The 20,879-nt window shown below is 35.0% G+C and overlaps 1 protein-coding gene across 1 annotated transcript in view; it reads left to right on the top strand.

The window, feature by feature from the left end:
- The window catches only part of Ctr9 (RNA polymerase-associated protein Ctr9), a 340,468-nt gene that overhangs the window by 270,934 nt on the left and 48,655 nt on the right, over window positions 1-20,879 (top strand). Inside the window, exons 18-19 of the mRNA XM_090393725.1 lie at window positions 11,742-11,873; window positions 14,499-14,650. Of these exons, the coding sequence (XP_090249851.1) occupies window positions 11,742-11,873; window positions 14,499-14,650 (284 nt within the window). The remainder of the gene's footprint in view (window positions 1-11,741; window positions 11,874-14,498; window positions 14,651-20,879) is intronic.

The raw sequence follows: 20,879 nt of genomic DNA, 5'->3' as shown, positions 1-20,879 counted from the left end.
TCGGCTTTGAAATAATGTTGGACTTAATATCCACTTAATTTATAAGATTTTGCATCGCTGAAGTGAAGCCTTTTGGATCTTCATTTTAGTAAATACTTTAGTGAATAGGTTATGCACTGACCGAGAGTTCGCTTACGGAAAATACATCTCTCCCACAATTCTAGTTCCTTAATACTGAGAGTTTTTGCTCTCTTAGGTTTCTGCCTAGTCTCTGACGAAAACCAATGAGTTTGAAACAGCTGTGAGGCTAGTGAAACCTTATCAAACAAACAATAGAAGGCGAATATATGGACGCTTACTAGCGATCGTGCTTCCTATCGTTTGGCTGGGGCAACTCTTAGCATGGCGGTGAGTGTATCCCCCTAAGCTCTCTGGTCAAACTTCACCAAAACTTTTATAGTTTCTAACTATGTTTGGCACGAAAATTTTATAGTTTCTGTATTCGACTTTGAAATAATGTTGGATTTAATATTCACTTAATTTATAAGATTTCACTTTTGCTCAAGATGTTACTTCACTTCTGAACAACTGTTAACCTTCTACAAATCACAAATCTGCCAATCTGTTGAATATTGCTCTCACATTTGGAGCAGGAAGCCTCAGAGCACTCTCGAAATGATACAGAGGAGTGCTGTTAGATTAATTAATAACTCATCTCTTACCAACACCCTCCTCTCACTTCCGCACAGGCCTTTGGTTTCTGCAGTATGTTTTTTTTACAAATATTTTCATGGCAAATGTTCATATGAAATAGCAACAATAATTCCTCCACTCAGTACTATGTCTGTTGGAACACATGTGGCTGCTGCCCAACATCCCTTCACATTACACCTTGAAACTCACAGAAGAATTTTTTTTTCTCCTCCTTCATCCCTGCTACTGCTGTAGTGTGGAACAGTCTTCTCCATTATGTGTTTCCCATGGAATACAATACAGGCTTTTAAATCCCCTATGTCTGCATTCTCACTGAGATTTCTTAATATCCTAAACACATTACGTTTATCTACCTCAATTTTCATCTCAATCGTTTTCACATCAGTACTGCACTGTACTACATCTTTAATGGATGATATATATGCTCACACTGAACACTGATGACTGCCCCACACACACACTTCTTCTGTGGAGGTCTCAGGAACTTGCATTTACTTCCAGATAGTGCCATCGATTGTTAAATGAACTGTCAGTCTATATATATAGTTTTGCTCGTTAACTGCTTTTATTTTTCTCCATCCTAAATAAATGAATAATCCTCTTTACAATCAGCAGTCATTAAAGTTAGCCTTTCATAACCATTCTTTATTTTGCTTGTTACATAGCAAAAGAAAGGTCTGTGGTTTCTTTTTGGTTTTCTTTTCATAGCTAATTTTCTCTCTGAACCTAATACTAATTTTCTCTCTGAACCTCATAAGAACTTATGAGACTGCTGATCACTTTTCTTGTTATATACACTCTGTAACATTTTCTTTTGCAGCTATTTGCTCACTGATGCTGCTCATCAATTTAATTTCCACCTATCCACCTGACATTAGGAATGCAATCTGAAACTGCTTTCCTTAATTATCTCTTGACTATTTCCCATGCATAACACTCCTCTACTTTTTATAAACGTAGAGGAGTTGTTAATAAGGGGATGAGTGACTTAGCTAACTGTTGAACAAATTTATAAGTAGGACTGTCTGTGCTATCAACTATAGAACGTAGGGGAATATTAGATTTGTGGAGTTTAGGTACTCCATAAATACAGGGTGGATTAACATGAACAGGTTTTATTTTGTTGATTTCTTTGGGCCAGGAAGTCACTTTTTTCCAATAATTTTTAGCCTTTTTTACTTTTGAGACATAGTGGAGTATCAATCAATAATTTGGTAAGTAGAACTGTCACTTAGGAGATCCTGCATTTTTTCCCCTCTTCATTCATAACTGTGGCATTACCTTTATCAGCTTTTGTAATTACAATATTTTTATGCTTCTTCTTTACTATTCAAATTTATTATGCATACAGGTTACTTTACATGGAAAGGAAAAGTCTACAAACAGACTTAATGGTACTGCCATGAGTTCTCCCCCCCCCCTCTCTTCCCCTTTAGCTTTTACATGGAACACTTCAAAAACAAAATACTTACCACTGTTACATACAACCCTTAGTGTGGTTACATTTTGTTGATGATATGTTTGCCATTTGACCCATGTACAAAGACACCTTGGGTTTTTTTGTTACCTGCCTAAACAGCCAACATCTCCATATTCACTTCACAAAAAAAAATCTAATAGCTATTTGCCTTTTCTTGACACATTAGTCACCCACCTTTCAGAAGGGTTCATTATCTTTTTTCCATACATATAGAAAGTGAACATGCACAGGAAGATATCTACATTAACAGTCACATCACTATCTAGCCCAACAGTATGGTGTTCTAAAAACACTTTCTAAAAAAAACTGCAGATATTTAAGTTCTTTCCACAGACCTTAAATATCTTAAAATATCTTTACCATATTTTCCTGACTAATAACTACAGCTCGTACAAAACATATAAAATACTACATGGCCCTCTTACTTCCCCCTTCTCAAACACACAAGAACAAAAAGCCACTATTCTTATTTCCTAAGTCTGAGGTACATCTAAAACGATGGCCAAAGTAGTAATAAAACATAACCTTCACACATGTTTAATTAGCAACTCTGATCTGCTCTCCTAAGGATAAACTCTATCCCCTTACATATCCTGGAGTGTATGAAGTTCCATGTGACTGTGACTTGACCTCCTATGGACAGACAGGAAGATGTTAACATCACCTTGGAGAACATAAAAAATGCATTCACTACCATTATTATGGTAAGCTTGGACTGGCAGACTGCTATGAACACCCCTTCACACAGTATTAGATGTAAATAACTTCTAATTTCTGACCTGTAATAACTTCTAAAAAGCACACCAGTGTGCTTTTTAGAAGTTATTACAGGTCAGAAAGATTATTTTAGTCAGTCATGGCTGTGAAGCATTCCCTGAATTGTTTCACTTACTTATTGTTGCATGTTAATTTCAGAGCACATTACATGTGCTCTGAAAATACTGGTTTGAAATCCAGAAAAATATAAACCAGTTAATAAACATATTTTTTTATTTAAGTTAAGGGATATTACATCCCATATAGTTTCTTAGCCGAATAAGAAACTCAAAGAGTTTCATGCCGAATATAGTAGAAACTATATAAAGTTCGGCGATTCCAAGCGTAAGCAAATACCTGGATACTGCAGCACTGATCCCAAAGGGTAGTGCAAGCTGGGGCAACTCGTGGTAGAAGTGGAGCGAGCTCCGATCACTATTCTTGATATTTGCCCATAATGTGAACGTAGCTCCTAGGAACTGTAATTTTTGTTCACATTATGAGAGAAGGTCACTACCCAGACCGGTTTCGACCTTTATTGAGGTCTCATCAGTGAGTAGCCAGACCTAGTTAATATCAAGTTTGTAGTGAACAGAACTTGTACCCCTTCTACGAGTATTGCCGTGAGGTGCTCTAATAAATTATTAGATATGTGAAGAGCCAAAGGCTTCAATTCGGCGACATATAACTTGTTTAAGTTAAGGGATATTACATCCCATATAGTTTCTTAGCCGAATAAGAAACTCAAAGAGTTTCATGCCGAATATAGTAGAAACTATATAAAGTTCGGCGATTCCAAGCGTAAGCAAATACCTGGATACTGCAGCACTGATCCCAAAGGGTAGTGCAAGCTGGGGCAACTCGTGGTAGAAGTGGAGCGAGCTCCGATCACTATTCTTGATATTTGCCCATAATGTGAACGTAGCTCCTAGGAACTGTAATTTTTGTTCACATTATGAGAGAAGGTCACTACCCAGACCGGTTTCGACCTTTATTGAGGTCTCATCAGTGAGTAGCCAGACCTAGTTAATATCAAGTTTGTAGTGAACAGAACTTGTACCCCTTCTACGAGTATTGCCGTGAGGTGCTCTAATAAATTATTAGATATGTGAAGAGCCAAAGGCTTCAATTCGGCGACATATATAACTTGTTTAAGTTAAGGGATATTACATCCCATATAGTTTCTTAGCCGAATAAGAAACTCAAAGAGTTTCATGCCGAATATAGTAGAAACTATATAAAGTTCGGCGATTCCAAGCGTAAGCAAATACCTGGATACTGCAGCACTGATCCCAAAGGGTAGTGCAAGCTGGGGCAACTCGTGGTAGAAGTGGAGCGAGCTCCGATCACTATTCTTGATATTTGCCCATAATGTGAACGTAGCTCCTAGGAACTGTAATTTTTGTTCACATTATGAGAGAAGGTCACTACCCAGACCGGTTTCGACCTTTATTGAGGTCTCATCAGTGAGTAGCCAGACCTCAATAAAGGTCGAAACCGGTCTGGGTAGTGACCTTCTCTCATAATGTGAACAAAAATTACAGTTCCTAGGAGCTACGTTCACATTATGGGCAAATATCAAGAATAGTGATCGGAGCTCGCTCCACTTCTACCACGAGTTGCCCCAGCTTGCACTACCCTTTGGGATCAGTGCTGCAGTATCCAGGTATTTGCTTACGCTTGGAATCGCCGAACTTTATATAGTTTCTACTATATTCGGCATGAAACTCTTTGAGTTTCTTATTCGGCTAAGAAACTATATGGGATGTAATATCCCTTAACTTAAACAAGTTATATGTCGCCGAATTGAAGCCTTTGGCTCTTCACATATCTAATAATTTATTAGAGCACCTCACGGCAATACTCGTAGAAGGGGTACAAGTTCTGTTCACTACAAACTTGATATTAACTAGGTCTGGCTACTCACTGATGAGACCTCAATAAAGGTCGAAACCGGTCTGGGTAGTGACCTTCTCTCATAATGTGAACAAAAATTACAGTTCCTAGGAGCTACGTTCACATTATGGGCAAATATCAAGAATAGTGATCGGAGCTCGCTCCACTTCTACCACGAGTTGCCCCAGCTTGCACTACCCTTTGGGATCAGTGCTGCAGTATCCAGGTATTTGCTTACGCTTGGAATCACCGAACTTTATATAGTTTCTACTATATTCGGCATGAAACTCTTTGAGTTTCTTATTCGGCTAAGAAACTATATGGGATGTAATATCCCTTAACTTAAACAAGTTATATGTCGCCGAATTGAAGCCTTTGGCTCTTCACATATCTAATATATTTTTTTATAATTTAGTCGATTTGATGTTGTAATACCATTACAATAAGTTATGAATAATGTTCAACACCTAAGCTTGTCTATTACATTAACACCCTTAATGTCAAGACTATATGATTAATCTCCAGTTGGAGGTAAATTGGCTACCCCGGTTAATGAACAAATTCTCTGTGATCAAATCCATGCTCTCGAACCCTTAGTACTTTCTATCACATGCTATTTCAGGTAATTATCTCTCAGTGGCTATATTTTAAACACCATTTCCTTTCTTCCTTGTATCCTTTTCTCCTTCCACTTTCTAACTTCATAGTTGAAGTTATCCATATCTCATTTTGCTCTTCCTGGGCTGTCGCAGCAACCAGATGTATTTCCTTTTGGCTTTTTTTATCTCGCCAAACAACTTAAAATGTACTACCTCCCTCTACTCTACCATCCTGCTAGACGTCTTTTTTTGCTGGTTTTGCTGTCATTAGCAAACCTTCCCTAGTGTGCATGTGCACGCATGCGCACGCGCGCGCGCGCGCGTGTGTGTGTGTGAATATGTACAATATCCATTACATTCTACTGCTTGTCTAACCAGATCTCAGTAATGCTTATAATTTTTGGGTAATTCAAGCTAACCAATGCCAAAACTTTTCTCCCTTTGATTATTTTGGCATTAGTATATAATAACATTGTACAGTATTATTGTATCATTTTATATAATACAATATAACAATAATACATTAATGGGTTCCAGTTCACTGTGGTAAAGTGTAACTGAACCACACTTTATTTAGGGAAATAACTGGAGATAAAAGTTTTGTATGAAAATCAGCAATAAAAAGACTGCAAAAATTGTCAAGAATATGAAAAAAATGTCTACTTGGAGAAATAATAGAACATGCAAAATACTTGGCTATTTTAGTAATTTTAGTAAAATGTTCAAATATATCAAAGTAAATTTGGAAATAGATAATAAATTTATATGAAATAAGAGAGCAAAAACTCTACACTACAGTATACACAAGTTTTCAAGCTAGTTTCCAAATTATGGAGCTCAGAAATAAACAACAGATAATCAAAGACTAAACCACAGGCTTTATAGTTCCAAGAAAAATTAGGGTAGTGGACAAATGATGAATGACAGAATTATATTTAAAATGAAGATATTAAAAAGCAGCTTGATATTGTTATCATTTAAGATTGTGTGTGAGCTCAGGTATTGTCGCAAACAAAATTGGAAAAAAGGCTACCAAAACAAGTGCTACCAGAATAGAAAAAAATCGAGAGGTCAACCTTTTTAATAACCTGGCAAAATTTCCTATTATGGTGGATTGATAGTGCTTTGGAAGACTGAAATGTTAAATGCGATCATATTGGAGATCTGACAAACAGTAGATTAATTTGGACACCCCCAGAGTATCCTGTACATCCCAATGATGCTGCATACCAAGAATTTGCTGGTGGTTATGTTTGCTATAGTGAGACTTGACTGCATCATCAACTTCTGCTGTTTTTCCACATTTCAGATTTTCTGACTGATTTTTCTAACCCCCCAATACTGGAATGTACTCAGACATATATTTCCTGGATATTTTCTACCACTGTTCTGTCACTGATTATTTCATTTAATAATGTTTCAGAGGACTACTCCCAACATTCAGACTATCCTTATCTGCAGTTTTTATGACACTAACATTATGTTTTATTTCTTTTACATTCCTTTTTCTTTCATTTCATTTCTTAACTGAACTATATCCCTAGAAGACTTGGCTGTTGCCTTTATGATGTGTACCTTCTGTAGTTTCCTAAAACCTTCCCATGATTACTGTTTATTTACTTTTACCCATAAACTTAGCCTTCCTATGTTTCTCAATATTCTCTAAAAGTATACGTGACAAATTTTTTGCAACAAACTTTTGACTATTCTGCTTTTCCATGACTAGTTGTTTAAATTCTTGAGTCCACCATGAAGTTTTGATTTTTTTTTTTTTTAATTTAATTTACCACTTCACAACATGCTTCCTCTGGTTAAATCAGTCGCTGCTTTCTTCTGATTTTGCTGTTAGATCTCTAGGTCCCCCCTCCAATTTGTATAGTTGTATGGTTCACCTTTGACTTTGATCCTTTTTAAAACTTTCCTGTCCTTTTTTTTTTTTTTTTTCAAAGTGATATAATTTTTATCCTGCTTGAACTAATTGATCATCAATAAATCTTCTGTATTCTCTTGCATCCTTAATCAATTTGAAGATATCAAAATTAAAAAATAACAAAATAACTTGTCATTTCTTTGTGTGTGTTCTCTCCATTTGTACACTGGTGTCCAAATCATAAAGTCAAACTATTTCTGAGGATTACAGCTACAAATTCAGACAAATCAGCTTGTGGCAATTTGTAACTGACAATTTTCAGTAGAAAGCAGGTACACATTCAAATTTTAAATGCAATTCATACACATTCGAATCACACACAACAGGGTCATGTGGCAGCACTCAACAGGATAAAATGCAAATGGCTGCACTAAGTAAATTGTGTTTGAAGGAAGCTCTTTTCGTGAAAGAATAAAGTTGCAAACTTGGATGTCTTGTAATGTTTCAAAGACATCATCTAGGTGATTTCACAAAGGGAAAAATTATTGGAAATATTGAAGAAGGCCTCAGAATTACTGATATTGCCATAGAGTTTGGAATCTCACATAGCTTTGTATCCAGGCTCTGGCAGTGTTTCAAACCAGTGTAATGTGTTGCCAGACATTCACACCTGCTCTGCCACAGAGCATGATAATATATTTTTGTTTATAACAACAAAATGTAATCGTTGCACCACGCAGGGCAGCTTGCAAGTCAGTCCATTCAAGCAGAAGTATGTGGATATCTCGACAAACTGTGGCAAGATGTCTGCAGCAAATAGGCCTGTAGTCTATGTCCCTTTATCCACTGCTTATTGGATTTTGTATCCATAAAAATTGGACAAGACACAAGTGGGCTAATGTTCTCTTTACAGATGAGTCATTTTATCTGGCAGTTGATCTGGTGTCAAAGTGGTACCGCTTACCATCGCAAGAATGTTCTTGAAAGGGATAGATACAGCAGAGCTGGGATCATGGTGTGGGGAGACATTAAGCTTAATCAACACACTGAGCTACAAGTGCTGGAAATGGGGACTATGACTGGTGAATGATATTGCAATGAATTTCTTCAATGTCATGTTTGATTTTTCCGTGGTGCTATGTGCGAAGAATTCATTTTTATGGATGACAGTGCCACAGCACATCATACACGAGCAGTGGAGATACTTCTGGAGACTGAGGATATTAACTGAATCAAGTGGCCAGCATGCTTTCAAGATCTCAGCCCCCCCCATAGAACACATTTGGGACAAACAAGTGCACATCCATGTTCTGAAGGAGGAGTGGGCCAGTTTGTCTCAAGAACTCCCAAATCAATTTCAATTTGTGCTATGCATGGTACAATGTTGTGAGAGCTGCATCTCAGTTCAGGGTGGACATATTCCATACTGAAATGTCTCTCTGCATAGCTTTCTGTAAGCACTGTACATTAATTCCTTAACTATGTCCTTAGGAAATTTGTAACTTTTGCCAAAACATCAATATGTTTGCAATTTAATTTGTACAAAATTTATAACATGTTTTTTGTGTAATATAATTTGTTAGTATGCTGGCAATAAATTTATGTCTGCATTTGGCTGTAGTCATGAAATTTTTTTCATATATATAAGTAGAAATGTAGTTCATCCTTAGCTTTTGGAACTAGTGTACATCTTTATGTACAATTATAGTGTTATCTTTTCTCTGAATTTCCTGAAACATTTCTGTATTGGATTCAGTTAATATTATTTTGCTTTGGCCCCTGATGAGAACTTTTTTGTCAGCTGCATCTAATATTCCTGAACTTTTTCTATTTGCAGAAATAAGTCTCACTTTCCAGTTTCCATTTTTGAAATTGCCTACATCATCCTATTCCTCTTAACAAGTTCATGCTTGGCAGTGTCTGCACGTGCATAAACCGCCAGTGGGAACTAGCTTCACGTATGTAAGCTGCTTCCACACCAGGTGCTCAAATAACCTATGATTTTCACAAAACTTATATGGCATGATTGTTGCTACTTTTTTTGATATTGCAAAATTAGCAATTGCGAAGTGTCTTGATGATACTGAATATCTCAAATGGAATTCAAACTGATTTCAAGTTATGTATATATATATATATATATATATATTCTCATATGCATCTTTTTTGCTTGACATAAATTGTGTGCTGGAGCAGCAAATGATTTGCTACTCTATCAGCCAAAACCTAAATGACTCACCTAATCAACATTATTAGTTCATTGGATTTAGGTATTCTCCATAGTTATTTATTGAGCTATCAAATGTATATAGTGGCTGTTGATTATTGGTTAGTTATTTATATACCAATATACTTTGCAAATAAATCTCTTTCCCTCTACTCAAGTTTTTTTTATCATTATTATTATTATTTAATTATGCCATACACTCCATACGCCATGTAAAGAGATGGTGGTGCTGGTAAACCTCAGAGTTGCCCCGTGCTCCTCCCATATCTTACTAACTAGATCTTGGTTATTCTTATAATAGTTTACCTTATTATTATGGCTATAGGCTAGTGGGCACCCTGTTCCGACCACCTGGGCATCAACTATCCAAACATCACCATCTCTTTTAATCACTAAGTCTGGCTTACGCAAACCCACAGAGGTCCTATAATGTGTTTCCACTTCGGTGTCCCAACTTTTGTTCTTAAAGTGGTTGTTCAGAATGGAGACCATGATGTCATGCCTCCACACGCAGACTCCATGGGTGCGGAAGCAACACTGCCGTGTAATGAGGTTGGACATCCGTTCCACTCCCAACCTATTTATTCTTTAAACACTAGAGATACATTCAGTTACTGCCTCGTTTAAGCACTTTTTCAAAAATTCTCATGCATTGCTGATATTTTTCCCAGCTTTGTAGTTCAGCATGTAATCTGCTTTAATCGGAACATCAGTACAATTCGATACTTCCCAAGAAAGCACAGCATGATCACTGTCACCAATTGTTGTAAAATAGCCATATTCTTGACAGAAACCCCTTCTGATGCTATGAGCAAATCCAACACTTTTACCTCTTAAGCAGCATGTGAAAGAAGTTCCTTCTTTCACATGCTGCTTGAGAAAGTTGTCTTGCAACAATTCAATAAATTCCTCTTCTTTCTTTTCATGAGATTTCTCTTCTACTCATATATTTCATTCTGTTAACCTCCACTTCACACCAGATAGACTCAAACTTACTGCTACATGTGACATTGTAACCAATCATTGCTTTTTTGTGTTTCTACCCTTACTGGACTTAAGTCATCTGATATCATTAGTAGCACTCCTCCTCCTCCTCTCCTATCTCTTCTGTCATTCCTAAAAATAGTATATCCATTACACTCGATCCCATTTACCATATCAGATTCTGATAGCCAGGTTTCACTAATGCCCAACAATCTTAGGCTGCATTATATTTAATAAAGCAATGAACTCAACCCCTTTGTTTCTAATGCTCCTGGCATTTGTGTATAGGCATAATAAATTACCACCTGTCCAAACTTAGGTAATCCGAGGGCCGCATCACAATATGTATCTAGTAATTTGGTGAGCAGCAGCGACACAACTTTGATAGCTGAAGAAATGAAAAACACTAATTGTGCACTAATCGTGCACTCACGTTCCCCCCAGAGCATGTGCGTTGGAACAAAACAGTGTAAGAATGCTTCTTTGACACATTTAATATTTGAAAAACATGTGGCTATATAACGATGTAAAACCACCAAATAAAATTACCAACATCGATATTATTGATTAGTGATAGAATTAAAATATCTAATACGCATTCGATTCAAATTGTTATTTATTTATTCGCCCGTAAAAATCAAAACCCACAGTCAGGCCACACAAAATCGCACTGCGGCCTGCAGGCACTGCTTTGTACCTGACCTAGCCTATTCTTATAATTAGATATGCAATCTGTTTGGTCTTGTTCTAGACCTTCATTCTTCATTCATCCTTCATTATTGTTTTTTAATATATTCTAAAGCTAACATATCCCCCCACCATTAAACACAGGTTTGGTTACAATCACAGAACCATCACGATACGTGGTGTCTGCCGAAATGCAAGAAAATTTAGCAAGGCACAGTGTTCTCTTGCTCTGACACGAACGCATTAATAAGGTTGTGGATCTCTGTCAGTGTACCACTTATAGACCATAGGAGAAGTAAATTATTTATTTTCTACCGCTGTGTTGTTATTGAATGTTGTTATGGGCATTTGCCACTATATGTGGTTTTACCAGTACAGAATAGTTTAGTTTGCTCTGTCCCAAATTGACAGTTCATTCTCATCTGTTCCATTGATCCAGGTAGATAATTCTTTAAACCTAGATTTCATTTTACTTCTGCACAGCTTATCTGAAATTTAGAACTTTTTTCTCTGAAAAAGTATACTGATAGTTTATAAAATTGGTTAATAAAATTATGATTATTTATATTTATTATTATTTTTTTTCAGAAACGTGTTGAAGAATTAAGATTCCGCCAAGAACAAGAACTGATTCAAAAACGACAGGAATTTGTTGAGAAAAGTAAAACTAAACTTATGTTTTCTGAAATATCTGATGAAAAGCCACACAAAAAGGGCAGAGTGAGTAATTTTTTTTAAACTTGAAACTACTATTTATGCAATGAAAAAGAAAAAAATTAATATAATGAATAACTATAGTTATTAATTGATTAAAAACTATAGTGAAACTACCTCTGGAGAACATAATAAATAACTAGAGTAATAATAAACAGAAGTAAGTAGATAAGTCTAATCACAAAATAAATCTGATGTTAGTAAAAATGGAAAGCTTGTATCTTTAAAGAGTATTAGAAAGACTGTATCCTGTAACCTATAAAATTGTAGATATAAAGTATAAACTTTTAAATCTTATCTTAATGATGATAACACTGATTCCTATGAGAATGTTTCATTTTCTGAAAATCTGAGTAAATAAAATTATAAAACAGTTAAGGAACATATCTACTGAAACTAATGGAAGCATAACTTGAGGAATAAAATATTCTTGCAGTTTTTTCATCCTCTTTAACAGCCCTACTTCAACATTCTGAGAGTGAATAAGAAAATTCTTGTAAGTGGAGGTTTCTGTGGTTTAGAAGTTCATAAGGCATATTCTGGTAATTGGACCACTCTTTAATTAAGCCAAAAGCATGATAAAGAAATAAAACTCGACAAGTTTCGTAAGTCGTTTAACTTACATCTTTAGGGGTAAAAGGTAACTTAAAGTTTAAAACAACAAAAAATGAGAAATTATTCAAAAATAGTTCATACTATATAGTTGTAGCCATCTGACTGTTTATAAAATTGAAAAATCAGAATGCAGATTCAAAGCAGTGCTAAGCTTAAACAATGCTGAATGGTGTCACGTTCTGTTGTTCACATTCATAATGTCCGAGGTCTGACTGAGGTATATTTTTTATCAAAGCTGACCAAACTTGGTGTAGAATTAAGCCTTGGTTTTTATTGCATTGTGTTGGAATTCTAAGCATATTTGCAGCGTCGTTAAATTTCCTTATGAAACAGTTTTTTCCCTATGTAAGGCATGTTTGTTTTCTGTCAGAGTACATTGTGGCCGTTGGAAGTGGTATGGAAAGCTAGACCTGATTTGTGTTCTCTTCTGTTTTGCACATCCTTTTGGTGTTCGTTCATGCATATTTTACCAAAAGGATGTGCAAAACAGAAGAGAACACAAATCAGGTCTAGCTTTCCATAGCACTTCAACTGGCCACAATGTACTCTGACAGAAAACAAACATGTCTTACATAGAAAAAAAACTGTTACATAATGAAATTTAAAGAAGCTGCAAACATGCTTAGAATTCCAACACAGTGCAATAAAAACCAAGGCTTAATTCTACACCAAGTTTGGTCAGCTTTGATAAAAAAAATATACCTCAATCAGACGTCGGACATTATGAACGTGACATCATCCAACATTGTTTAAACTTAGCACTGCTTTGAATCTGCATTCTGATTTTTCAATTTTATGAACAGTCAGATGGCTACAACTGTATAGTATGAACTATTTTTGAATAATTTCTCATTTTTTGTTGTCCCTAAAGATGTAAGTTAAACAAATTACGAAACTTGTCGGTTTTATTTCTTTATTGTGCTTTTAACTTAATTTAAATATGCCTTAAGAAAATTCTTACTCTCATTACTTTAGTCATTCTGTCTGAATTTAAAACTGAAAGTAGTCACTGGAATATTTTCCTTGTTTATTGTAGCAAAAGGTCTAAATTTAGTAAACATTTTCTTACATTACCTGTGATGAGTTTATTATGTTGCAAAGAAAAATGTTAACTACATATTTTATTTAGCTTAATACCTCTTCCTTCTTGAATATTCAAGTAAAAAACGTGTTGCCTTAGTTAATTTTTTTTAAAATTTTATTTGGTTTTATTTTTAATATAGACATTAGTAAGAGTGAACAAAGGATTTTATTTCTATTTTTATCGGTTATAATTTATTTTGTGTTTTTTATTTATTTTTTACTTATTCTGGAAACCCTCTCATGACCAAACATGGAACATTTTCAAGCCACTTCAGATCTCCAAAAAGTGGATCAGTGAAATCACACCTACTAATGAAATTCGTCTACCTGAAGACAATCATTTACATCCATGCCCTGGCAGGATTCAGATCCACATTCTTGTTGGATCAAGAGCGAATACACTAACCACTCGGCCAACCATGCTAGCAGCTATTCATAAAAAGGTAATGTTTGTTTGTTTGGCATTAAAAGGCAATAAAAAAAAATCACACTATCATGTGTTGTGTGTGGTTTAAGCCACTACTGAAATACAGTATAAGTTCCAAATTACTAGACTATTCTCATTCCTTCAGTATCCAGATGTGCACTTAGGAAAGTAAGGATTGGGTATTGTTTCAGAAGAACCAATTTTTTACTCTGCTTTCTTTATAAGCTGTACAGTTCTCTTCTTATCTAGCTGTGACTAAATGATCTCCAAAAAAATTTGTACCTAAATAAAATGTTTTTTTAATATACATTTTGCTATATATGATATTCTATATTATATTTAAATTAATATGCATGTAAATGATTATGAGGAAAGATATATGAAAATATACTTTTTAACTTAAGATTTATATCTCCACAATTGGACAGTTTTTTTTTTATGTGATAGTATTTTTTTCGTTATTAATTTTTTTATTATTAACACAACTCTTATTTATGTAATTTTAGAGTAGAAAAATTCAAGATGATTTCATTAGCGATAGTAGTGGAGCTGATGAAAATGAAGAACCCAAAAAAAAGAAACGAAAGAAAGTTGTTGCAAGTGGTTCAGAAGGTGGTGGTGAAGGTGAAGATGGAGAAAAACGAAAGAAGAAAAAGAGGTATATTTCAAACACAAGAATAACGTTATAATTTGAATACATGAATTACTCTTTAGTTTTATGTTGTGCATGAAGAAGAGTGGGTATTTTTTTTTCCATCCAAATTTTCTTTAAGACCAAGGTCTTAAAGATCTCTAATTAAAGCATTTTTGAAATTATTATTAACTAATTTGAAAATGATGTATTCTCCCTGGTGCAGGACACCAGAGTGTACAGAGGATTTGGAATTGGAAGTGATCACTATTTAGTCTTGAGCAGGATAAAATTGAATTTCATATCAAAAAGAATGACATGTAAGAAATTTTTAAAGCGAATAAAAGTTGAGCAGCTCTCAGATGTGAACTGTAGACTAAAATACACAAAGATTATTGAAGAAAAAATGAATGAATTTCAGAACAGGAACCAAGCCTTGAAGAAAACCCTGATTGATTCAGTCAGAGAGGCATGTAGTGAGGATGTCTGCAAGGATAGAAAAATCAGAACTCCATGGTGGACACAGGAAGTCAAAGAGGCAGTGAAGGAAAAGAAGAAAGCATATCAAAAGTTCCTGGCAAATAAGTCAGCTTGTGCTCTTAGAGAATACAGAGACAAATGTAAGAAAGCTAAATACTGTGTAAAACTAGCTAAACAAAAGTCATGGGAGAACTTTGGCAAGAACATAGAAAATAAATATCAAGAAGGTGGCAAAATATTCTGGAGGTTGTTGAAGAAGCTTAGGAATGGAGGAAAGAGTGCTGTAAAAGGAGTTAGAGATGATAAAGGTGACATGAAAATGGGAGAAAAAGATATTCTTGAGTTATGGAGTAATTACTTCGAAAAACTGCTAAATGAAACAAGCAGTGATAGCACGGTGGTAAAAAAACACTGACCAGGCATGCAGTCAGGAATACATATCCATACTTGAACTTGAAATATCCATACCATATATAAAAAGGGAAATAAAACTGAATGTGAGAATTACAGAGTTATTTCCCTACCGAGTGTTCCTGGCAAGATTTATGCAAGTATACTTGAGAAACAGTTGAGAAGAATTGTGGAAGAAAAGCTTGGTGAAGAACAAGCTGGCTTCAGGCTAAATAGAGGCTGTCAGGATCAGATCTTCACTTTAAGACAAATTGTTGAGAAAGCATGGGAATATAACAAAGATCTGTATTTAAGTTTTGTCGATCTGGAAAAGGCATATGACAAGGTACCAAGAGAGAGAAGCTATTCAATACACTACAGTTATATGGTGTCAATGGGAAATTATATCAAGCAATACTTAGTCTTTATTTGAACTGTAAGTCAGCAGTTAGAATTGAAGGAAGTACAGGAAGATGGTTTAATGTTAAAGCTGCTGTGAGACAAGATGTACATTATCCCCTCGGTTATTCATTATCTGTATGGATCACATTATGAAGAAAAATGGTATTAAACATAATATCAGAATTGTAGATGTTAATGTCAACGCTTTGCTTTATGCAGACGATGTTATACTTCTAAATAAATCCACTACAAGTTTGCAAGATTCCCTGACTAAATTGAATAACTGTAACAGATATGATATGAAGGTCAGCAATAAAAAGACAAAGACAATGAAAATAGGTAGAATTGTTGAAAATGTCAACTGTGTTGTGAATGGAGAACTAATAGAACAAGTAAAACATTTAATCTACTTAGGCATGATTTTTAATGAAGATAATAAACATTTTAATAAATATGGAAAGAGACAACAGAATCAACTAAGCTGGTATGGTAGGAAGTCAATTGAATGAATTCATATGGAATAAGAGAAATTAGTCGGAACACTAAATTAGCTGTATACAAGACAGTGTTCAAACCAGTTTTAACTTATGGATCTGAGAGCTGGGTCAGAAGTAAAACAGTTGACCAAAGACAGCTACTGCAGATATGAGAGTCCTGAGAAAGATTAGGGCGCGAACAGATGGCATCAATGGCAATATCATATTAAAAACGGGGATATTAGGAAAGAACTTGACATTGTCAGCATCCAGGAATGCATTAGCAGAGCTAATCTCTCTGTGAGATTATCACTGTGCTGTCATCATTGCTTGTTTCATTTAGCAAATTTTCAAAGTAATTACTCCATACTTCAAGGATAACTTTTTCTCCCGTTTTCATGACACCTTTATCATCTCTAACTCCTTTTATAGCACTCTTTCCTCCATTCCTAAGCTTCTTCAACAACCTCCAGAATATTTTGCCACCTTCTTGATATTTATTTTCTATGTTCTTGCCAAAGTTCTCCCATGACTTTTGTTTAGCTAGTTTTACACAGTATTTAGCTTTCTTACATTTGTCTCTGTATTCTCTAAGAGCACAAGCTGAATTATTATTTGCCAGGAACTTTTGATATGCTTTCTTCTTTTCCTTCACTGCCTCTTTAACGTCCTGTGTCCACCATGGAGTTCTGATTTTTCTATCCTTGCAGACAACCTCACCACATGCCCCTCTGACCGAATCAGTCAGGGTTTTCTTCAAGGCTTGCCACTGAATCTCCAAGGTTTGGTTCCTGTTCTGAAATTCATTCATTTTTTCTTCAATAATCTTTGTGTATTTTAGTCTACAGTTCACATCTGAGAGCTGCTCAACTTTTATTCTCTTTAAAAATTTCTTGCATGTTATTCTTTTCAATATGAAATTCAGTTTTATCCTGCTGAAGAATAAATAGTGATCATTTCCAATTTCAATTCCTCTGTACACTCTGGTGGCCTGCACCAGGGAGAAAACATTACTATGAACAATAATATAGACAACGAGACTTTTCTTATTCCTCTTCTCTCCATGTGAGTTTGTGCACATTTTTATGTTGGAACATGGTGTTAGTAATAACCAGTCCATGTCCTGAGCAGAAATCGAACAGGTATTTGCGATTATTATTAGCTTTGCTCTTTTCTCCAAATTTTCTCAAAATATTTTTGTATATCTGACAATCATTTCCTACTCTGCTATTTAGATCCCCAACAAGGACCAACTTTTCTATTTTCATTGTGTTATTTGCTTTTTCTAAAGCATCAAAATATTCCTCCACTTCTACCTTACTAGAACCTTCTGTGGGACCATAGGCTCAGATAAATCTCATTGTCCAATTCCCCATTCTGATATTTGCCCACATCACTCTACTTGAGACTGCCTGCCATTCAAGAAGATTAGCCTCATATTTTGTATGAGGCTAATTTTGTACTATGGCTACTCCTTCTTTTCCTTGATTGTCATTGCCTGAATATAAAAATTTGTATTTATTGCTCAGAAAATCTCATCAAAAATAAGAATTTTTATTGTGCTTTAAACCAGATGGTGATCATGTCCTGTTTCATCTATTTTCTCATTTCATTTCATATGTACATGTATATCTCCCTGAACTTGTTAAGTTCAAAAGTCAGTCAGATCAAATAACATGCATTTATTTTTTTATTTATTTTATTTTATTTTTTTGCAACAGCACTGAAATTCATTTGAAAATGTTCTAGTTATTTGAAATTTGATAAGCACTGCTTTAAGGGGATAAACATCCTTTGTTGTTTTATAGCCAGTAAGTGAAACTAAAGATCGATAACTACGATCTTTTTCGGCATGAAACTTATAGATCATAGTTATCGATCTTTAGTTTCACTTACTGTCTATAAAACAACAAAGGATGTTTATCCCCTTATTGAAGGTGCCAGAAAACTAGCCTTTTGGCTTTTTATCTTAACTAAAATAAAATTACACCTTTATGGCATTTGTATAGTGAAGGTATGTAAGTTCTTTTCACTAAGCTTTGATATCTTCCAGGTCTACCTACTCACTGATGAGACCTCAAAAAAGGTTGAAACTGGTCTGGGAAGTGACCTCTCCTCGTAATGTAATGACAGTATTACATCTCCTAGGAGCTGTGTTTTACATTATGAGAAAATATCAAGAATAGTGAGGGAGCTTGCTCCACCTTTACTTCGAATTGCCCTCGCTGATAGTTTTTCGGCATGAAACTTATGGATCGTAGTTATCGATCTTTAGTTTCACTTACTGGCTATAAAACAACAAAGGATGTTTATCCCCTTATTTTCTATATTAAGGTGCCAGAAAACTAGCCTTTTGGCTTTTTATCTTAACTAAGCACTGCTTTCTTGTATTCCAGTTGGTTGTGTGCTGGAGCTGCATACTTTTAAGATCTCATCATCTCATTTTCCTTTTACCCTCTTTTACCTTGTGGTGTCGAGGGTTTATATTAATTTTCAGACCTCAACCATTTACAGGATAAGGTGGTCAGCCCTACTCCCCGGTGTATCCTATGTCCTTATGTTGAGTTCTCTAGGCTGGTTTTTCCTGCTTTGCGGGATGAAACCCCCAAATAAACTGGGGAAAAAACCCTACTGTCCGCCTCCAAGACCGGCTAACTATGGCTGGGGAAGATCCTTCAGGTCTTCATGTCACTGACGGGAATCGAACCTAGGACACTCCTTCCTCAAGCATATGGTTGCGAAGCGCACAGCTAGGCTAACCTACTTTTAAGATATTTTATGAAAACTATTAAAATGAAGTTCATATTTTATTGAATTTATACTTATCAGGAATGAATGTGTACATATATCTTAATTTAAAAAAAAAATAACAATTTAAGTTAATATCATATGACTTCTAAAGAAAGTTGCAAAATTTGAATGCATTATTCTGTTGAGGGTTAAACTAAATGATTTGTGATAAGTAAGTTAAGACAGTATGCTGCACATTTTGAACAAAAACAAATTAGTAGCTGTGCATGCCTCAACTGTTTCTTTTGCTTTTCAATTGATAAATTAGAATATTAAAATAGGAATGTACTTTGCATTTTGTATTGATGTACAAATGCCAAAACACATGCCTTCAACATCTCTGTTAAATAAAATACAGGTAGTTACCAACTTTATGAGTTATTTCATTCCTAGCATAAGCTCATAAAACAGAAATTTATTTCCCCTTAGACTTAATGTTAAATAACAGTCAACAAAACCTTGAAAATCAAGCAAATTATAATAATAAAGAAATGATTTATGTCATACAGATGTTAAGGAGTGTTTAATCTTCATCATCATATGCACACTCTTGATGGTTCGTCTTTCTATATTGTTTCTTTTTTTATTAACTTCATTTCTCTGTAGGATTAATTCATTTTGAAGTATTTAATAAGTTTGATAAATGTAAAATGAGACAACAAAAATGAATATTTTCATAATAGATTTCAGTACAGTATCCTATCATATTCCTTTGACTGGAAATGGCTACACCAGCAGTATAATGGCACCATTATACTGCTTCATCCAACTCAACTGTCACTTGATTATAAAAAATAAGAGTAAATTACTAAGGTAGGAAACCCTTCACAAAATTTGGCCATTTCATTCTTAGATTTCTATGGTAATTTAGCTGTAAGTCCAAACACTGGTATGTAGACAACATTATTTAAGGAATTAAATTGCTTAAATTAAAGATGCCAAGAAATTATTATTATTAAGAGAGACTCCAAGGAATCAGGAACTCATCAAGGGAGACCATACTATATCTACACTGGCTGTCATGCCTATTCTTGAATTCATTCACACTACTTGCACACACAACATCCAAATCCAATCTAATCCAATCATTCACCACTCTATGAGAAAAATCTAGCCCTCACCCCATTCTTGACTGCATTCATTCTCAACTTCCATGGATACCCTCGCATCCTTTCCTCACCCTCCATAAAATGAAAACTTCCATCTACTGAAATTCTGTATAATCCTTTCAGAAGTTTGTAAGTCTCAATCACATCACCTCTCTTTCTCCTGTTTGCTAGTTTCTGCAGCCTACAAATTCTCGATCTGCTCTTCATAATTAATATTCCACAATCCTGATATCATTTTTGACACTCTCCTTTGCACTCTACAGTACAGTAAAACCCCGAAGTTTCGCGGTAGGTGGGACCAACAAAAAGCGCGTAAGTCGAATTCGCGTAACTCGGGGTATAATTTTGCATGTAATTTATAATACAAACATACAATTGGGACCAAAGGTTTACAAAAACACCTATATTTTTTAAGAAATATAATCATAATTGTAGTTTTTCATGCATAAAAAACAAAGAAAGTTATTTTGATGTCGATGGTTTCATAAAATCTAATAGATTCATCTGACAGCATAATGTCTTTTTCTTGTCACACAAAATTTCTTCATAGCAAGCTAATGATTTTTTTATTCCTTGCCTACAATTCGTTCCTCATTAGAATCTATGTCC

Source organism: Typopeltis vanoorti, chromosome 6 (assembly GCF_054136105.1).
Source record: "Typopeltis vanoorti isolate ZY-2024b chromosome 6, IOZ_Tvanoo_1.0, whole genome shotgun sequence".
Classification (NCBI taxonomy): Eukaryota; Metazoa; Arthropoda; class Arachnida; order Uropygi; family Thelyphonidae; genus Typopeltis; species Typopeltis vanoorti.
This window is presented reverse-complemented; position numbering and strand designations above follow the sequence as displayed.